We start from the raw sequence: 19,141 nt of genomic DNA on the forward strand, positions 1-19,141 counted from the left end.
CTCCTACTTCTAATATTAGACAAGCTATAAACCAGGACACAAGATCAGTAGAAACTATAAACAATAAAGACAGCATGAGACTCAATAATGTGTCAAAAATAAAGTTCACCATAAGAATAACAATAAAGTTTTTCACAAACTAAATATTACTAGAACTGCAGCTCACAAATTAGAGTTAAGAAGAAATCAAAACAGGAAATGAAATACTAAAAACTATATAAAACACTGCAAATAAACCAAGACTCAAATATGTTAACAAAGCAAGAAGATCTCAAAAAGAACCCAACACGTAAAAACAACAACCCTAGGGTCCATAACAGTGCTTTAAAAAAATGTTTCGCAAATGCAAATAATCCCCCATTAAATAAATACATAAAAATTAATTTATACGATATAGTTATGAATTCATTAATTACTTCATAATTAATGTTACAATTTGCTAGTCATTATGACTTTTTTCAAGAATTAGAAGTCTGTCCACAAGGTGTCGCTATAGATCTGCAATAAATTATCTAAAGCGCGAGGACACAATTTATGGACATTTCAGTATGAATTATTTAGCTCGCACGGGGCATAAACTGACTCTCAGTTTTGATTTCATACGGTTTCTGGATCATTTGTTATGGTCAGAAGCTGCTGTTATTTTAAAAACATCGCAAACAGCAGCCGTTCCCTCACTTATTTGCATAAACCACACTGGATCACCGGTATGCAAAATACGGTAACAAAACACCTTATTTATCCTACTTTTTAGATTCAGAATATTTTGTGTGCACTTTTGTACAGACTCGTGCTTCTCATTTGGTCCTCCACATTTTAGATCAGTAAACACAATATAAGATTATTTTAAGGTTATAACTGAGACAAATATTTTATAAAATATGAACATAATTTTAATTTTAAGTAATTTTAAGTTAACTGACTCAACTGTGTGCAAGCCCAACATCAATAGTGTGTTTACTTAGTAATGATTAACCTTATAAATATATGTATATTAATATTTTTCCTAACCTTAACAACCTTAATGTGAAATTACTGTCATTTATTTGTTTTACTGTCTGTAAGTTACAATTTTGGGATATTAGCTCGAAATTTTACCTCGAAAACAGGGCTGTGGTTGTCTGAGGCTTACCAACTGGATATGAGGCGAAAATAACTCGAATTTGATTTGGCAAAAACAAAACAACAAGAAAATGTTTGAGATAATGACCCCAAAATCATTTTATAATGAACACTAAGCTACAGCTCGTGTCTTTTCTTTTTCACATAAAAATCGGCTGCCCGCTCGGAGCAGTCCTAATTCAAAAAACTTGAAGACTGAACGCAGAAATGTCCGACAGTTCTTGAAGATCACCGTTCTACAGCGATTTGCCTACATTTCCCATGAAGCACTGCGGCTTTACGTCTCTCCGCAGTTCGGGTGGGAGGTGACGGCGCTGTCTGCCTGTCGGTCGTAGGGGAACTTCACGGGTGTGGCGAACGTGGTAAATCTCTTCGCAGGGAAAGAATGCGGATCGGCAACTCGGATTAAAGCAATATATAAATATTTTTTTTGTAGAAAAAATAGAAATATTCACAGGCAAGTGTGGTATGCATCCGATAGCGTAACTGGCAGCAGGAATCTGTGTGCTCGGTTTTCCACAGCTGGAATACTTTTTTTTTCTAACTTCGCGGTAATTTTTCGGGTGTTTAACCTGCTCTAATGAAATACCGTAGGGAGCAGCTAAAAGTCAACGAAAAAAGTTGCTAAGCCTTTTTTTTTCAGGCAGCGTTACCCGCGTTAAAAAATCTCCCAAATGCGGACAAACTAAATAAAAAACGTGCGTATCTTTGGGAAATTCATACGTTAGTTAGAAAACCAAGTTCATTTGGGAAATAATTTGTCTTTTTTAATGATTTTGGTCCCTTCTAGCGGATGAACGGTCTCCGTCACGTTTTTCGCCACTCATCAAAAAGGGAACTCGCCTCGCTCAACTTCAGCCCTTGTTTTTAAGAAAAGGGGGTCAGCCGTTAGTTGTTTTTTTTCTCCCAGGTGTTATTTTCCCACTAAGCAGCAGACCTGAAGCGTGCACTGGGAACCATGGGTTGTACTGTGAGTCAGGAAGATAAGTTGGCGGCCGAGAGATCTAAAATGATAGATAAAAACCTGAGAGAAGATGGAGAGAAGGCGGCAAGAGAAGTGAAACTGCTCCTGCTCGGTGAGTACAATGTCACAACACTGACACTAGGTTGCAAAAGTGGCACAATGATGGTCACGGGTGAAATGCGCAGCGTCAAAGACATCTGACAGAAACGGGCAATTTGAGCGAGTTACATTTTAACCAGCGCTATTATTAGTCCCCGTTAAGTGTGGGCTCAGGGAAAACACCGGGGCTGTTTGGAATCTTGTGGGATTTTCTCGTATGTTAAAGAGAAAACGTGGCACAATTGCACGCGTCCAAGATCTTTCATCTCCTGATGTTGCTGGGTTGTCCTCGTCTGCTTTGCCCTCAGTGTCAGAGCTGCTTTGACACAAACATGAGGGCTTCAGTGAAAAACGCAGGGGAAAGTTTGGAGTAGAAACGGCACAGCAAGGAGTTTCACAACGATTACCGTGAGATCATTTGAGGGACAACCAGAAGGCAGTCAACCCCCCACCCCCAACAAAAAAAAAAGTCTGGAGGGGGTTGTTCGGGATCTGTTTTTTTTTTTTGTTTGTTTTTTTAGGAGTTAGGCGTTTTGATGAAATTGAAAGCTCCCAGGACTGCTAGAGCATAAACTAACTTACAACTCTTTCAGTTGGGAATATTAGCAGATATCTGCTTATGATGGATTTTCTGGATACATTTGAATTGTCTCTAAATATTTAACTCATGGTTTGCTTACCACCTTTTACTCTAAAAGCATTTTTTGACTACTTAAAAAAAGTTTCCTAAAGCTTCATCAGATATGAAGTGCAGATACACAGGAACAAAGGCTAATGGGATTTCTCAATGGCTGCTGAATTAATCCATATAAATAAAAAGTTGAAACTCCAATTATTAAGTTAAGGATTGCATTTTTTTTCTATTTTTTGTGTGTGTGTGTGTGTGTGTTTTTTTTTTTTTTTTTTTTTTTGTAAATTAGAGCAGTTCTTGGTAGCACCTTGCTGAGCATATGACCGTCTTAAAACTGATATAGGTCTGAAACAAAAAAAAAAAGAAACTTCAGAATATTTTCCCCCAGAACTGAAACATATGTTTGAAGAAAATCAATAGCCAAGCAGAGATTTTCAGGTAAACATGTCCCGCGTGGAGCAACTAAGAAATATATAAATACCAAACAAACATCACTTCTTGGCAGTGTTACATCTTTTTCCCCCTACAGTATAAATTTGCACCACTCTCACATATAATCTGTTTAATTTAGTTAATTTAGCTGTCATGTACTTTGTTGGTTGATCACAGAATTTCAAATTTAATTTGACACCCTCTTTCTGGACAGAGCAGAAAATTCTGCTTGGTTTGATGGGGAACACATGCTATCTTCTTCTCTCCTGGGTCTTTGAAGAGACGGCTGGTTGTTGAGATGTGCCCCTGGTTAGAAGGCTAATTACATACCCTGCTCTGTACTGGAGGTTTCATATCAGTAATTACTATCCGCTGCAGTGTGTGAGGGTTGAGAGGAATTACAGGAGAGGTCTGAAAATGAACTGAGGGTTGGTGAGTTTCTACGTAAAGAGCATGGGCGGACGGCGTAGCAGTCTCATCACCTTTACCGCTGTCACATTCTGCCACGACATGGAGACTGCACTGCCTTCATTTCTTTGAAAAATGCACACTTTTTCGGTTTCAGGACAGTCAAGAGGGAGCTCTGCTTCACACGACTTTGATTAAAATACTTTGCACTCTCACAGATAACACAGATGCACATTATTTGTGGTAGGTATGGCATAGTTGGTCCTACATGAGAATCTTTTGAAATATTAAAACAACACAATATGAGGAAGAAAAAAACAGAAAAAACCTTTCCTCTGACATGCTTCACCGCTCAGATCTATGCTGCTCAGCAGCACAGCTCAGTCATAGGGCAAAACGTCAGCATTAATATCCATACCAACTCTAAGAATGAATCGCATAACATTTAGTAATTAACCTACATACGGGGACGGGCCCAAATCTCATTGTAATTCCTATTTGGATCAATTAAAACGTCCCTTTTTTGTTTATATTAATTAAATTGGTGTAATAATGTTGCATCCTATAAACACTAACAGTTGACTGAAAAGTGGTACAAGCAAACAAACAGAAAAGAAAAAACTCATATTACACCAAATATAGAGTGCCACTTAAACCGTGGTTCTTCCGCTCATTTGATATTTGAATGTGTCACAACATGCTTTGGCTTTCACATGCATAAAAACCTGAAATGTGTTGTGGGGAATGTCTTGCCACCTAAAAAAGTCAAAGTTACATTCCAGCTATTTAAAGTGGTGTATAGTTGTACGTCAATAGTTCATTCAAGACTAAACAATACTCATCTTGATAACAATTTCGCACCCTTAATAGTCACTACTTCCACTCTCCTTTTCTGCCTGTTGTGCAGGTAGACTCGAGTTGGTGACAGGTTCAGTTTAATGGATTAGTCTTTCATTGAGCATGTAATCCTTTGACTGAAAAAATGATTTGTGACAGAGGTGTCTTATCACAAATCCAGGTAATCTTTTTTTTTTTTTTTTTAAAGCTGTTGGCTGTTTTTACACATAAAGTCTGTGCCCTTGATGGCATGCGGGTAAGCTGTCGGTCTACTAAACGGAGCAAACTGTAGACCGTCTAAGATGAGCAGTGGGGGTTTGGGTTCAAAGACGCCTCGGTTTTAGTTGCAGGCAGGGGCGGATATGACAGATCTCCTGTTATGTCAACTTTGATCATTTCCTCCTTTCAACAAATGAAAAAAATTAGTCAAAGAAAAAATCCATTCAACACTTTTTGGTTTGCTTGGTTTGTAGTTAGCGGCCCAAAGTATGCCAAGAAAATATCTCCTACTCCATTACACCACCACCCCCATCCTGAACTATACAAGGCAGAATGGATCCATGCTTTCATGTTGTTTATGCCAAATTATGGAAAATCCCAGCAGATCAGGAGTTTCTGATATGCTCAGATCAGCCTGTTTGGCACGAACAACCATGCCATGTTCAAAGTCACTTAAATCACCTTTCTTTACCGTTTTGATGCTCTGTTTGAACTTCAGCAGGTCATTTTGACCACGTTCGCTTGCCTAAATGCACTGGCCATCATTATGAATGACAAATTCTTTAAGCTAGACACACACATGATATGAAACCAGTCATTTTCTGTTCCTCTTTTACAGCTACCCTTTTCAGCAACATGCACAGATTAATTAGCAGTCATCCTCATGCACATTGAAGTCTTTATCATGGAGTTGGACTTTAAGTAAGCATTCAAGCATTGTTTGGATTTTGTAGATTTGTTTGATTAGAAGTTATTGCAATATTTTTATGTGTTTTACTACCCTTGGGCCCCAACTTGTGGCACCCGTTAATCAGTACTTGTGAGTAATGGTTGCTTATGGGTACACAGTGCAGTACTTTGCCTCTAAGGCAAACTTGTGAAAGAACTTAAAACCCAGTTGTAAAGCTAACACGATCTGATTTTGAACCATTTGCTCTACATTCAAGCAGGAGCAATTATTTTAACTATACTCAAGGTAATACCCTTAGAAATATTAGAAAGAATATGGTCTTGACTATACCACCACACATCTTTTTAGTGAGTATCTTCTTTTCTTTTAATAATTCATGAAGTTTTAACCATTCTTTTATTAGTTAATTTAAAAAAATACATTTTTAATGTCATTACAATGAAAAGACAGAGGCAAACCTGCGAGGATGAAGATTTTTTCCTACTGAGCTTCATTAGATTGTCCCCGCTAGCACATATCTTCAGAGGCAGTTTCCAACTGTAGGTTCCTGGAGGAAAACAGTTATTTTATCAAAGAGTTTAAGAGAAATGAATGTAGCTTTCTCAAAGCGTGGCACTGCAAAGTATCGATCACAGAGTGAGGCTACAATTTGTGAAAACTGCCAGTCTAAGCAGATCTAGACTGGGAAACCTGAGCTATTGCAGTTGTGATAGTAGAGAGCAGGAGTGTACCTCTGAACTGATTATGTGTTTGCCAGTTGGTGTTCAGTGTGTTTGACTGCTCTGCAAAAACACTGCTAACGTACTTCTTATTATTACACAACGTGTAATGCTCAATTTGTTTAATTTGCTCTTGTACCTCACCACATTACAAATAAGCGAATAATAGAAACACACACACAAAAAGGCGAGGGGGCAATTTAGCAGTAACTCTCCAAATTTTACAGTATTTGTCCCAAACCCTGCATTTATTTTTAATGGTGTGCACCCGATCCTGTGCTCAAATGAAGGCTTAATTTTTATGAACACATATTGCAAAGGTGAGTCTTCAACAGGATCACCTATTTACTGTACACGTGCCCGATGACTGCACAAGGTGACGCGTTCTGCCGTTGGTCAGTTCAGTGTGGTCAGCACTGAGACAGAGTGCCTCCCTCTTATTAAAGTTGATGGCAAAGCTTTAGTGGATGTGTAGTGTAATCACAGTTGGCTCATTACAGAGACCCGGGCTTCTCTGGCGAAAACAAGTCCGACCGACTCGTTTTACAGGAATGAACGTCCGTTTACTGAACTTCAACTTCTTGGAGACATATTGGCAGAAATGTGCCTGTTCTGTGAAATGTATCAAGTGAGCTGCTGCCCTGTGTTTTTGGGTGACTTGACCTTGTTTACTCAACAGTCTGCACCACAGTGCTGTCCAATTAACTGTATGACGCACTGGATGGCAGATCTGTGAATTGGTATGTGAAAGGGTTGAATATCCTGCAATTACAGGGAGAGCTCTGAAGATAAAGCCTGTTCCTGCAGACTGCATGTCTCAGTACAGGTCCACTGGGACTTGGCTTCACTATCCTCTTTGCTCTGGAAATACTGATAGCTTGGAAAATCTTCTACCATCGTCTTCTGAGTGTCTATCCATAGCTCATATCTTTGCTTGATTGTTACACAGTTCCCACTGTTTCTTAAAATACTACATTAGCAAAGAGCTGAAAGCAGCATGTCGACATTTTATGTGTGAGTGTGTGTGAATAGTAGCTGTTTTAAAATGCATCCTTCAGGTTGTTGCAGCTTAGTTCTAGATATCACAGGGTGTGAAAGACACCAAACCAGATCACAAGCCTCATTTGTGTGCATGCCCATTAGCTTAGATAAAAGAGTAAGGAGGAAGTGGCTACTGCACAGCGTAGACAGTCCAGCACAGACACAGGAATTTAGCATTTTGAAACAGTTCCTGCCAGAAACAGAAAGATACAAAATAAGATGAATGAATGATTGTTTTTAAAGGATTGGGTAAATTGCAAATATACAATGAAATGAAATCCAATTTAATCTCAAGGGAATCCATTCATGTTTATTTAGATTTGTCTTGTTATATGTATAGTGTCTTAGATTTTATCCTCTGACACTTAAGTTGTAGAGCCTGTACAGTAGAGAAGGTAAGCATTCAACCTTCAGGTGTTGAACCATGAGTTCATTTGTTTTCCCAGAATTTATGTAATTACCATCCATGATAGTGTGGTTGGTATTTGTTTTTCCTTTGTGAGTCTGTGTGCGTTTCATCATGGCATGTCCTTGAGACACCTGTTGTAGGGGGAACTACTACAAAGGCGGTTTTGAGCACTTTGTCAGGAGTTTTTCCATACTCAGCTTTTGTCAGTGCAGTAGCATCACAAACAATTAATCATGTTGTTTGTTTTCTGTCTGTCTGCTTGTCTGTCATCATGTCAGAATGCAATTCTGGAGATGCCTGCTGTAGCAGGAACTACCACAAAGGCGGTTTTGACTACTTTGACGCATGTTTATATGGTTGTCTGTGGATAGATTTGGTCACAATTGTTCAACATTTCGTCACAATTGAGATGTTTTGAACGTCCCACTATGGCGCTGTCTTTTCTTTCTGGGGTGGCGTTACTCTTGTATTTATTGATAGAATGATGAACTCTGTGTACAGAGAAATTATGATTGAAACCATAAAAATAGTAGGTTTGACTGACGACAAAGCAATGGAGAGCTAGGGGTCGGGACTTTCTTGGGCTGATCATGTCATTAAGCACACACACACAGTAAATTGCTATCCCCTCCCTTCCCCACCACAATCCATTTCCTTTTTCTTTCCATTGTAGGAAGTGATCTCACTTCATTTCCCCTTCATCCTCATTGGGTCATCCTGTCATTTTTCTGCTCTGGTTGTTCTCGTCCTCCTGAGTTCCAGGGGGAGCATGCACCATCAGCTTCGAGCCTTTTTAAACGGGAAAGCTTAAGTACATTTGAAAAGCCAAATGTGGGGGAAAAAAAGGGAGGTGGGGGCACTTGGATGATTGGTGAGATTGGGATAAAATTACGCTGAATAAAATGTAGGATAAAATCATTGTAGAAAAACTTGTGGGATTATGAGTGGGGATCTAAGTTGAGAGAGTGGGCCCATAGTTCACGTCAAACTTGGTATGCACATCATGGCTTCTACATTCACCTGTAAATATCCCTGCTGTGCTTGTTCACAGCGCAGCCTCAGTTTGATCCGCTTTGTCTTGTCTTTTAGTACCTTGTGTTTTCAAGGTGGTAGCAGGCAGAAAAAACTGCAGGAGTGGACAAATAGAGACAGCGTCTAGATGATAAGAAGATTAGCTACATCCGAAATGTAATCTTGCAAAATGTCACAAACAAATGAAATGACTGTATCTCTGTTTTTTGTAACTAGTGAAAATGTGCTTCTGTGATGTGAAAGGATAGTGTAGTGACATTGTCAGGAAGCAGACTTTAGAAGAATCGAGGTGTCTCTCTCCCAGGAGTGCATGTTGGAACTGTTTTCCTTTAGTTTTTCACACTGTACTCCATCCTCGCTTCTTTAAAGTCTTTCAGTATCTGGTAAAAGTTTGTGTACGATGTCACTTGATCTCTTACTCTACAGGCTTTAAGCTGATGCTGACCTCTGTTTGGTGGTGTTGGTTCATTAGAGCTGTGTGCTGTGGAGAAAATACAACAAGTGAGGTGACTAACATAACTTAAGCAGCAGGGCTTTATATGATATGAACATGATAGATGGTGGGTTTAGTTTACATGTCACAGTGGGCGAGGGCATGTTTTTTTTTTTTTTTTTTCTCCCACAGAGGATTCAGGGTACTAATATTATGACAGCTGCACTCTAAATGTGCAGTTACTATAGTGCAGTATTATTCTATCTGCTAACATCTCCACTATCTGGCAGAGGGACATATAAAATAAGTACATGTGTATTATCCACCTAATTTCTCCCCATTAAACCCATTAAAACCACAGTAAAAGGTAATTAATTTTCCTGCCATGTAGACAGCTATTTTTGTTGTCAAGTCCTGTGTAACAATAATACTGTTTTACACAGTTCTGTCCTCTAAAAGATTCCTTGGAAATCTACCAAACTGAGGTCAACAGCAGTAGAGTTTCATTAGAGCACCAAACTGAAACAGTTCATGTTGCTACACTCATGTGGTTTGGCTTTGTGAAAAAGAACAGTTAATTATTACCATAAAAAAATGATAGTCATGGTTGCTGAGTTGCTCAAGTCACATTTTATCCTTTTTTTAAAAAAAATCTGAACACATGCTGAAGTTGTGCATTGCTGCTAACCTTGCAGCAGCTGAAACCTCTACTGCATTCTCCTCCCCCTTATCAGACGACCTGAATGGCTTTTTTATTGCTATACTGACCTCACAAATATTAATATTGCCATAGGATTCATGTCGGCTCTGCAAAATTAATTTTCCCTGGAAATGTAGACTGGAGTGTCTAATAAAATTAAGGATTTCTTCTTGGAAAATTACTTAGTAACTCAAAAAAAGCAGTGGAGCACACTGAAGAAGAACTTTAGGCAATCTCATCCCTTTGAGTTCAAAATGCCATTACTGTTTTATTCTTCCAATATTCTTGAAGAGTTTTCATGAAAACCATTCAGAATATTCCTATTCTGTTTATTAAATAAGTAAATAATCTAAATTTCAAAAGTCAGTACCCCGAATTACCTCAACAAACCCACCCCCCACTGAGTGGTGATGCTCCCTCCCTCATGGTTGCTAACTGTGCAGATGCAATTGATGTCATTTCCTGTTTCAGTACCAAACCCCCCATCCCCCATCTCTCACTTCCTCTTTTAGCTGACTGCATGTAAAAGAGAACTAGATGCGAGCCTTTTGTTTGACGGGTTTGAGGAAACCAGCACTCCCATCCTGTGTCAGTTGCTTGGTTCATGTTGGCAAAGTGCAGGCACGGCAGCGTGTCGCAAAGAGTTAAACAAGTATATGTGACGAGCTTTTTAACAAGTTTTATGAAGCATTTCTGTTTCTTATTTAAAACTGTATGCTTAAGGAAAATAAAAGAAGAAAGAGTGCAGACACTAACAAAAAAAGAGACTGACATATGACTTGCATACCCCTTAATTGGCCAGTAGCATAGTGTGTGTGTGCATAGTTGAACTGTAGTTGTTGATAAGTGTTTGTGATACTAGGGGACTGCTATAAATGATCTTTTTCACATAATAGTCAGATTTGACTGAATACACCCCTCAAGCTAAAAAAGGTTTTTGGAAAGAATGTGTATGAGCAATAAAGTGTTTGTACTTTGTGTGTTGTTTTGTTTTCCACCCCATAAAAAATCACTCTTAAAGCAGCAGGGCACAATTAGGACCCCTGGGATTTTTTATAAAGAAAAATCCCTGGCAGCATAAGCTGGGTTTTGCCACTTGTTAGTTGTGTGTGTTTGTGTGAGAGTGTGTTATTGAGAGCTTTCGTGTGGTGTATAATTTGGCAGGAGGAAAGCAGTGTGACATTCCCTCAAACATGACATCTGAACTTGTGTTCAGTTTCATATCAGCTCCAAAAAAAAACAAAAAACCTTCCCGTGAAGGAAATGTGCTTAGTAGGAAGTGCTTATTAAAATACGTATAATTAACGGCAACAATAGAAGTGTTTTCTAGTTGATTTCATAACCTTTTAGACTATATTCTCAGTAGCTGTGACACGTTGTCTGGATGATGACATGGTGATTTATTGGTTTTTGCATGTAAAAGCATGAAGCTGTGTCCCCTCCCCTGTCCACTTTGCATGTAGAGGCATTACATAAATAGAACCTCTGCTATTAAAAGCGGGTGGTGTAAAAAGTTTTTCGTAAAACATTTAGCAAAGTAAGATCGGTGTCGAGCACCGATGTGTGGTAACACATAACATTTATATAACTGCAGCTTAGTGTCAGAGTACTGATTTATTTAGGGGCTGTAACTGTAATAAGGGGGAGGTATCTCACTTGTATGTTGCTATGTATACAAGTTGTTGCTTGAAAATAGCTAAATATCTCTCTCTCTCTCTCTCTCTAAATATATATATCTATTTATATATATAGATATATATATTTATCTATATATATATATCTATCATAGAGAGAGAGAGAGAGAGAGAGATCACTATCATGTTTTGAAGGGCAGTCTGTCAGCTTTAATTCAAGTTGTTTCACAAAAACAACTTTTTATGCTTAGTTCCCAATGTAATACAAAAACTAATTGGCAGATTAGGTCTGTTCCTTCTGCAATTGGTAACTGTTCAGTGGAACTCTTAATATGAGAGGTGACAGTACAAGTGAAGGAGGCCATCATCAGCTTGCAAAAACCAAATTAAACATGTCAGAGACAGCAAAAACTTTAGGCCCAATCCACACCCTGGTACATGCTTAAAAAGAATGTATCGGCCAGGTCAGCAACCCCAAACATCCTGAATGATTGCAGAAGACAATTAAAGTGGATGATGAGAGAATTATTTCTGTTAAGAAAAAGCCCTTTACAACATCTAATCAAGTCAAGATCACTCTGAAGGAGGAAGGTGTATCATTGTTAAAGTCTACAATCAAGAGATGCCTTTATGAATGGAAATGCAGAGGGTTTATAACTGGTTGCACTTGGGAACAGGAAGCCCAGATTACACTTTGCCAAGGAAAAAACAAACAAAAGAACAAAAAGCATCTAAAACAGTCTGCACAGTTTGGGGCGGGGGGGGGCTAAAACGTAATGTGAACATAAGAAGCCACGATTAACTTCTACCAGATTGATGGGAAAAGAAAAGTGTGGCAAGGCATGGGGAAAAGCTCATCTGAAGCACACCGCATCATCTGTCAAACATGTGGGGGCAATGTTATGGTAGAGGGATGTATGGCTGCCAGTGGAACCAGGTCACTAGTGTTTATTGATGATGTGACTGCTGATAAAAGTTGCAGGATGAATTTTTAAGTGCACAGAGCTGTACCATCTGCTCAGATTCAACCAAATGCTGCAAAACTGATTAGAAAGTGTTTCACAGTGCAAATTGGTAATGTCTCAAAGCATACAACTCAGGAGTTTTTCAAGGTAAAGAAAAAAACCTATGACGTTAGCCAAATTCTTATCCTTAGAATGCTGGAAGTATAAAATAGATATTAGGTTATTGTTACTATAAATCCTAACCTAGCCTAAAACTGACACCTTAGCCATTTTCTACTCAAATAACTGTGACTGCAACAACTACACCAATGGCTCATGCTCACTTGTCAAGTATCATTGAGCTGAAGGTTAGGAAAACAAATAAGTGGAGCACGTGATGGTTTTATTTGCGTTATTCCGAATTCCTTCCCTGAGACACAGTTGTTTAAGTGATACTTAATGTTGGTGTAATTGGAGTAACTTTTCTCTAACAGAAAAAGAAAATAATAACAGCCAAAAAGTTGTCAGTGGACATAGAACTAATGTTGTCGCCTAAATATCGACAGAGAAAAGGTGCCGGATGATGAAATCATGCTTTTCTAGTGACCTACTTTTCCTAGCTGACAAATAAAAACAACAGCTGACTAAACGGGAAAGCATGCAATAACTCTTAAGTTAGGTATGGCCTGTCCATAAAAATCACAGCTATCCATTTTTATGACTCTTTAGGTTAATTCTCAACCTTTGAACCTTTTCAGGGATGACTTGTTATCTGTTGTCAGGTACTGGGTTATAAATAATCATCCAGTGAGTGGATACAGGAGGAGCTGATCTAATATCTTATATCTGACTTTAAAAGTAACTGATTTTGGTTGTCTTTGTGAAATCATCCTGTGCATGTCTGGATACTTAGTTGTAAGGTCTCACATGCTATTATGCGTAAAAGACTTTAGAGGCAGTGGCATTTCACTTTTTCCAGGATTTATTTATTTCCAGGATTATTCTGCATGCATTTAGCTGTGTGGATTTTCTGTACTGTTTCTATCTCTGTGAGTTATCTTACTTGTGTTTCTGCCCTTGCCATCTTTTCAGACCACCACTTGCCTGTAGCAATAATTGAACCCATATACCTTTTTAAGTCATTGGAGAGACTTGCTTCTTATGCCTGAATGCAGCTTAATGATCGGCTTAGTCTTGTTTGTTTAAAGCCGTAGCTTTAGCTCTTTATTGGACTGTATTAGCTCTTTATTTCGATGGCACCAGTCTTTGGCTAATAAAATATTTTTGTGTGTTTATAGTTGGTGCTCTCACAGAAAGTTATTATAGGCTCTTGTAGTGTTGACCTAAACAAAAGGATCTGAACAATGTCTTGGTGAGGCACAGCTACAGGTAAAAAGTTGTTTTTTTATTATCTGTAGCTGATCATTGCTCAGAGCCTCTTCAGAAGGCTGAACATTGTCTGTCAATGATGTGCCTGCAGCAGTCCTGCAGTCTCTTTTCCACTTAACTACTGCAAGCTGTAGTATTAAATCTCTACTTCTTAAGTGTTCATGTGAGTTTTGCAGAAGCTAAATTGAAGTGAAGCAGGCTGAGTACTCTATATTAGAGAATAGTTACGACTATAGTGTAGGCTGCTTTTGGACGGTTGTGTGACTTGAATAAAAAAAAAGGAGAGAGATGGACACAATGAGTAACAGTCCATTGACACATAATGATTCAAAATGCCAGGCATAAAGGTTTAGGTGTAATTATACATAGTTATGAACTCTGGGTACATCAAACCAATGTCCAGCCAGAGTAGACTGTATATTATGCCTTTTACAGAACAACTCCAGAACTACAGAGACATGGAGGCACCATACTGCTACCTCGTTTGTATCTGTTTGTCCAAATCCACAGTAAGACTTACTGCAGGGACAAGAGAAGGACGAGAGATGAAAGGGGGGGTACGGCTAAGCAGACTGAAAGAAAGTGTCAAAAGAAGGGGGGCATGTAGCTGTGAGCAAAGGCCTCGAGTTGGAGCAGAGTAGGGTGCAGCTGAGCTTCAGGCAGGAACACAGTACTGAGGGCTTTATTGTGATTTGTAATTATGTGGTTTTTCTGTGGGGCCTCAGTTTGGTGTGCTCCCACACTGAGGCTCTTTTTAGCCAGGGAATACTGAGTAGGAGAACAGAGAGAGGGTGGGACCACGGTCACTGTTAACTATTTCTGTTTAACCAAGAGTGAGCAGACTTGGCTGGATCTGCACGAGATCTGAGAGTTGAACTGAAGTCAGACTCAGAAATAGATATTTAAAAGCAGACTTTTTGGAAAAAGAGCTTTCCCTTTTTTCACCATATCCTTCCTGCTGTTCATGTGTGTGGTTGGTGTGATGCTTGAACTGGACAACTGTTCATTTGTAAAATCAAAAATGTATGGAAAATTGGGGGTCTCGAGGGGGTGCATGCCTAGTAGCAATTCCTCTAGATTTTCATGTTTTTAAGTATCAAATTTATTAAACTGCAATGAATGCAGTTTAATGAATGCTTATGACTAAAGTCTTTTCTCTTAAAGACCTGCTGCATGTGCATATTTTTAAGAAACTGAGTGGCAATGATGGCACCCATACTTAGCACCCAGCATACTTAGGCCAACTTGGAGAGAGCTCGATGTTATCATTTATGTGGAGCATGGCACCGTCTCACTCTTGCCAGCTTTTGTAGCATAATGTTGTTTTGCAGCTACATGTTCTTTCTGCTGAAGAGCAGCAGCTCATTCAGAAAATGATTCACTCACTTGTTTACTGAGATAATGTTCCCTGGCTTGCTTTAGCTTCAGGATAGAGGTCAATGGATTGCATAAGTGATAATTCCTTTTGTTACACAGAAGTAACATATTAACACTGCCTACTTTTCTTAAATAAACATTTTCTACCTTTTTATGTTTGTAGTTTTTCTTGGCTGTTTTGTTTTTCTTGTCTAATACTTCATGTAGTTTGCCAGTCCGTCCAATAGCAGCACTGAGGCATGTAACATTATTGCTTATCAGGAGTGTCTTACTATCAGGAGTATTTTGTAAATAAAAGATGTTTGAGGCGGGGGAGGAAACCTTAAATAATGAAGAGCTGCAGTGAGTGATTCCACAGATGCTTTACTTTTGCTTTTACAAGCAGGAAATGCACTAAAAATAGAGCATGTTAGGCAACACTTGATCATCGGTATGTTTTTTTTAATAACATTGAAGGCACTGCAGTCCTGAACTTTTCTAGACATTAGCTAATGGAAGCACATGAGAAAACAAAAATGTCCATTTGTAGCCATATGATGATAATACAGGTATTTGTTTGTCGAATTCACAGTGAGTGAGTGTCATGTGTCCTGCCTCCTGCCTGCTTTACCCATGCAGTTCCTTTGGTGAAACGAAACAGTATTTTAAGTGTGTTGTAACTTCGGTAACTTTCGGTAACTTCAACATTACCTGGATTTCATGTGTGGAAACAGACATGTGCTGATTGAAACCTAAATCTTTATTCTTAGCACCCTCTGGAGACTGACAGACAGAAGTCCCTTTTCTTAAAATGTGGCAGCAGTTTAAAAAATAAAGGCTGCAGAAAGTGTAACAGGTGAGATTAAAAGGGTTGAGCTCAAAACTTTAGGCCTCACCCAATTCAACATGGCTAGGAATTAAGAGGCTGATGGGCAGGGTGCTGAAGGAAGGAGCTTAAAGGGAACCTGATATGATAAAGTTTTGGGGTGTTGAATGGCTGTGCTGCATGCTTTGCTGTCAGTTAGTAGTTGAGCTCTGCCAGTTAATTTGAAGAGAACAGACAACTGTACTGAGGTGAACTATGCAGGAGATGCATGGCTTTAGCAGAAGGCAGGTAACCAGTGATGTACCTGCATGCCTCTTTAGTTGTAGTGGTTCAGAGACATGACTTTGCGTCCAATTTTAAATAGCTTTTGATCTTAGATGTGAGATGTGTTTTCCTGAGCTTGGTTTGGTGCTGAAAGTTTTAATCTAATCTTTCAAAGTGGTGCTCTTATTTTTAGTTTTTGTGTCAGTAATTCTCTGCATTGGTCAATAGGCAGATGCTCAGAATCACTTGTCAATCTTCTTTGAGTATGCCTCAAAGGCAAACTGAGCCAAAGGAAGGATGCCATGCACTGACTCAAACTTGCCCACAACGGCTGCCAGTCACACTAGGTTGACTTCCTGTTTTTCTGCTCGCTTTTTTGCCTTTGTAAAACACTGCACGCATTTAGACCTGCAGCTCTGTACCTTCAGAGGGAAACAAATCAGCAGCAAGTGTCGGCAAACTTGAGACTATAATCTTGCACCTTGGATCTGACTTCACAAAGTTTATATTTGTAATGGACTGGATGATAAAGGTATAAAGAAATGTCTCAGTGTGGCGCTCCGTATTGAAAAAGAAAGGGAAACGGTGTTAGTGTTCAGAGCTTTTTTTTTTTTTTTTTTTTTTTTAAATCAATAAGAGAAGAGAGGGGCAAATAAAACCTCCAAAAAACATACACCTTCTGTCTCAGATGCATCTCAGCACTTCTGTCCTGATACATTTAGTCTGACTAAACAAGCCCACTAATTTTCTTGGCTGTTTTCAGCAACTAAAAAAAAAAAAATGCTGCGCATGGTATTTTCTGCCACACAGAGTCTAAGCAACCTCTGATATTCCCACACTAGGCCTTTAAAAGCAAACAGATAGTCACAACTGTGAAAATAAAGGAACCTGACAGTCTGCCACTTTTGTCAGCTCAGAAATCTCTTCAGTGTTCTTCAGTTAAAACCGATGCGCTGATTGATGTAGACATGAATGCAGCTGTACAGTGGGCACCAGATTGAGTGAACCATGCTTATATGAGTGAAGATGAATCTGTCTTGGATTGAAAGAAAAAAAAGTAGAGGACTATTTGATGGGGATGAATGCCAATCTCTGAAATGACTTTTAGTGGAAGCCATTTGATCGTAAGGCTTTAGCTTGATCTGTACGCTGACCTCTAACAGCGGATGACAGAAAGCTGAGCTCTTGGTCAGCATTGAGGAGCATAGACACCAGCGATTTTGCCCACCCCTCCCTTCATTGTCTCTGTGTTTGTCTTCCTTTTATATGGTATGTTTTGATTGGAAAGATTTTTCATGTTTTATAAAAACCATGACATAACGATGATGGTGCCAATTTTAATATAATAAGACATACGAGTCTTCGTATTTTAAACAATTTTGGTGATTTTGCCTGGGCCTGTGGTGAAAAATGGCATGCCCTTTAGATTCCAGTTTGATTAAAGACTGTGGGGAGCTGGTGACAATGGAGGATTCTGAGGAGGGTCTCAGCAGTTTCTCAAGGGAACCTTAAATAGAACTTTTTCATCTTTACAGGAGAACTGTTTTGTTAACACCAACTTCTCAATTACAGACCAGCTCAGTCCAGGCACATGTGCAGTCCTGATGTTATCCAAGCTGTGTGTCTCGGGGGTTTTCATTGGCTCAATCTCATGTTGTCATTCAGGGGCAAAGACAAGGTAGATTGGACTTGCAGTGCAACAGAATAGTGGCAGTTATGATCTGCAGAGACTTTAGTTTTAATGTTTTTGTGAGTTTAGTATACTAAGGTTAATTCTGCAGCTTATATACACACTGTTAGATAAAATGATGCAGTGCAGTATGTAGCTTGGTTAATGTCTTCTGTTACTTGGTTGAGTTGGTAGTGGTTGGAGCAACGGACATCAACCACTGCAAACTGTATGTGTGTACAAATACAGGCTCAGTGAACAGGAAGGGCAGGGCGGAGCTTTTTTAGTGTGTTTCCTGTAAAGCAGGAAGTGAGCAGGGTCAGGCTGCAGAAATGCTATGAGTTATTGCTCTAAGCTGCTACTGCCAAAGTCCAAAATAAACAGTTCATTGATGTCTTGCACTTCACTCTGATTTGTTACTTGATTTTGATTAGGCGGCTACATTCACTTTTGTTTCACTTCCCAGTTGGCAGTAGCATTCTACACTAAAAATGACCCACTGTACCCTTACAGAGACATTGTGCACTTGAAGGGTATTGATAGATGCAGTTAAAACAGCCACTAATATATGATTTCTGAAGGTTAATGCGCCTCAGAGAAGAATTAATAGTATCAGTGATGCAGCATGAGAAAGGATAGGAACCTGACATTCGTCTGAGGATCAAACCGTGACCTTTTACATGAAAAGAGACGAGCATTAGAGGAGCAGGGACACAGATGACTCAGTTGTTTGGGTGTAGTCTGTTTATGCTGACATTAAGTTCTGGACTGCATATGTTCTTTGCTCCCATTTTTGTGTTCAGACTATAAACACATTTACATGCACCCACACAGTCGTCAGTGCAGGTGGGAGCAAAATTTTGGAACTTTTCAAGACTCCTACTGACAGTAACACAAATTTGTTTTGCCTTTATTTGATGGAACAGCTATAGAAAGACAGGAAAGCAGAGGATGTAATGCAGTGATTGTGGTAAGGTCTCAGCCTTAGTGCTTGACGTATATACCGGAAAAGCTAATGTGATGCACAAAGGTATAGTTTCTTAAACAGCAAAATAAATCCCCGAGTTTGACAAAGCTGGCAGCGTTAAACAAATCTTCTTATACCAGAGCCGGTTTTCTTACATGATACTTTTTATTAGCTTTTTTAAACAAGTCTTTCCACATATCTATAGAGTTAAATTAAATCTTTTTCTGCGTCGCTGTATGATATGCAGCTATAACCTACCTTTACTGACTCTCTTACTACTCGTATCTAAAAGCCAGGCTATTCATACCAAGACATTTTTCTTTAAATGATTTATTTAGACTCTCTCAGACAGACA

General features: G+C 39.1%; 1 protein-coding gene across 1 annotated transcript in view; it reads left to right on the plus strand.

Moving 5' to 3' along the window:
- The first annotated feature begins 1,462 nt into the window (after positions 1 to 1,462).
- The window catches only part of LOC134627776 (guanine nucleotide-binding protein G(i) subunit alpha-2-like), a 48,784-nt gene continuing 31,105 nt past the window's right edge, over positions 1,463 to 19,141 (plus strand). Inside the window, exon 1 of the mRNA XM_063474160.1 lies at positions 1,463 to 2,198. Within this exon, the coding sequence (XP_063330230.1) occupies positions 2,081 to 2,198 (118 nt within the window). The 5' untranslated portion in view covers positions 1,463 to 2,080. The remainder of the gene's footprint in view (positions 2,199 to 19,141) is intronic.

This window comes from Pelmatolapia mariae, linkage group LG5 (assembly GCF_036321145.2).
Source record: "Pelmatolapia mariae isolate MD_Pm_ZW linkage group LG5, Pm_UMD_F_2, whole genome shotgun sequence".
In the NCBI taxonomy this organism is placed as follows: domain Eukaryota; kingdom Metazoa; phylum Chordata; class Actinopteri; order Cichliformes; family Cichlidae; genus Pelmatolapia; species Pelmatolapia mariae.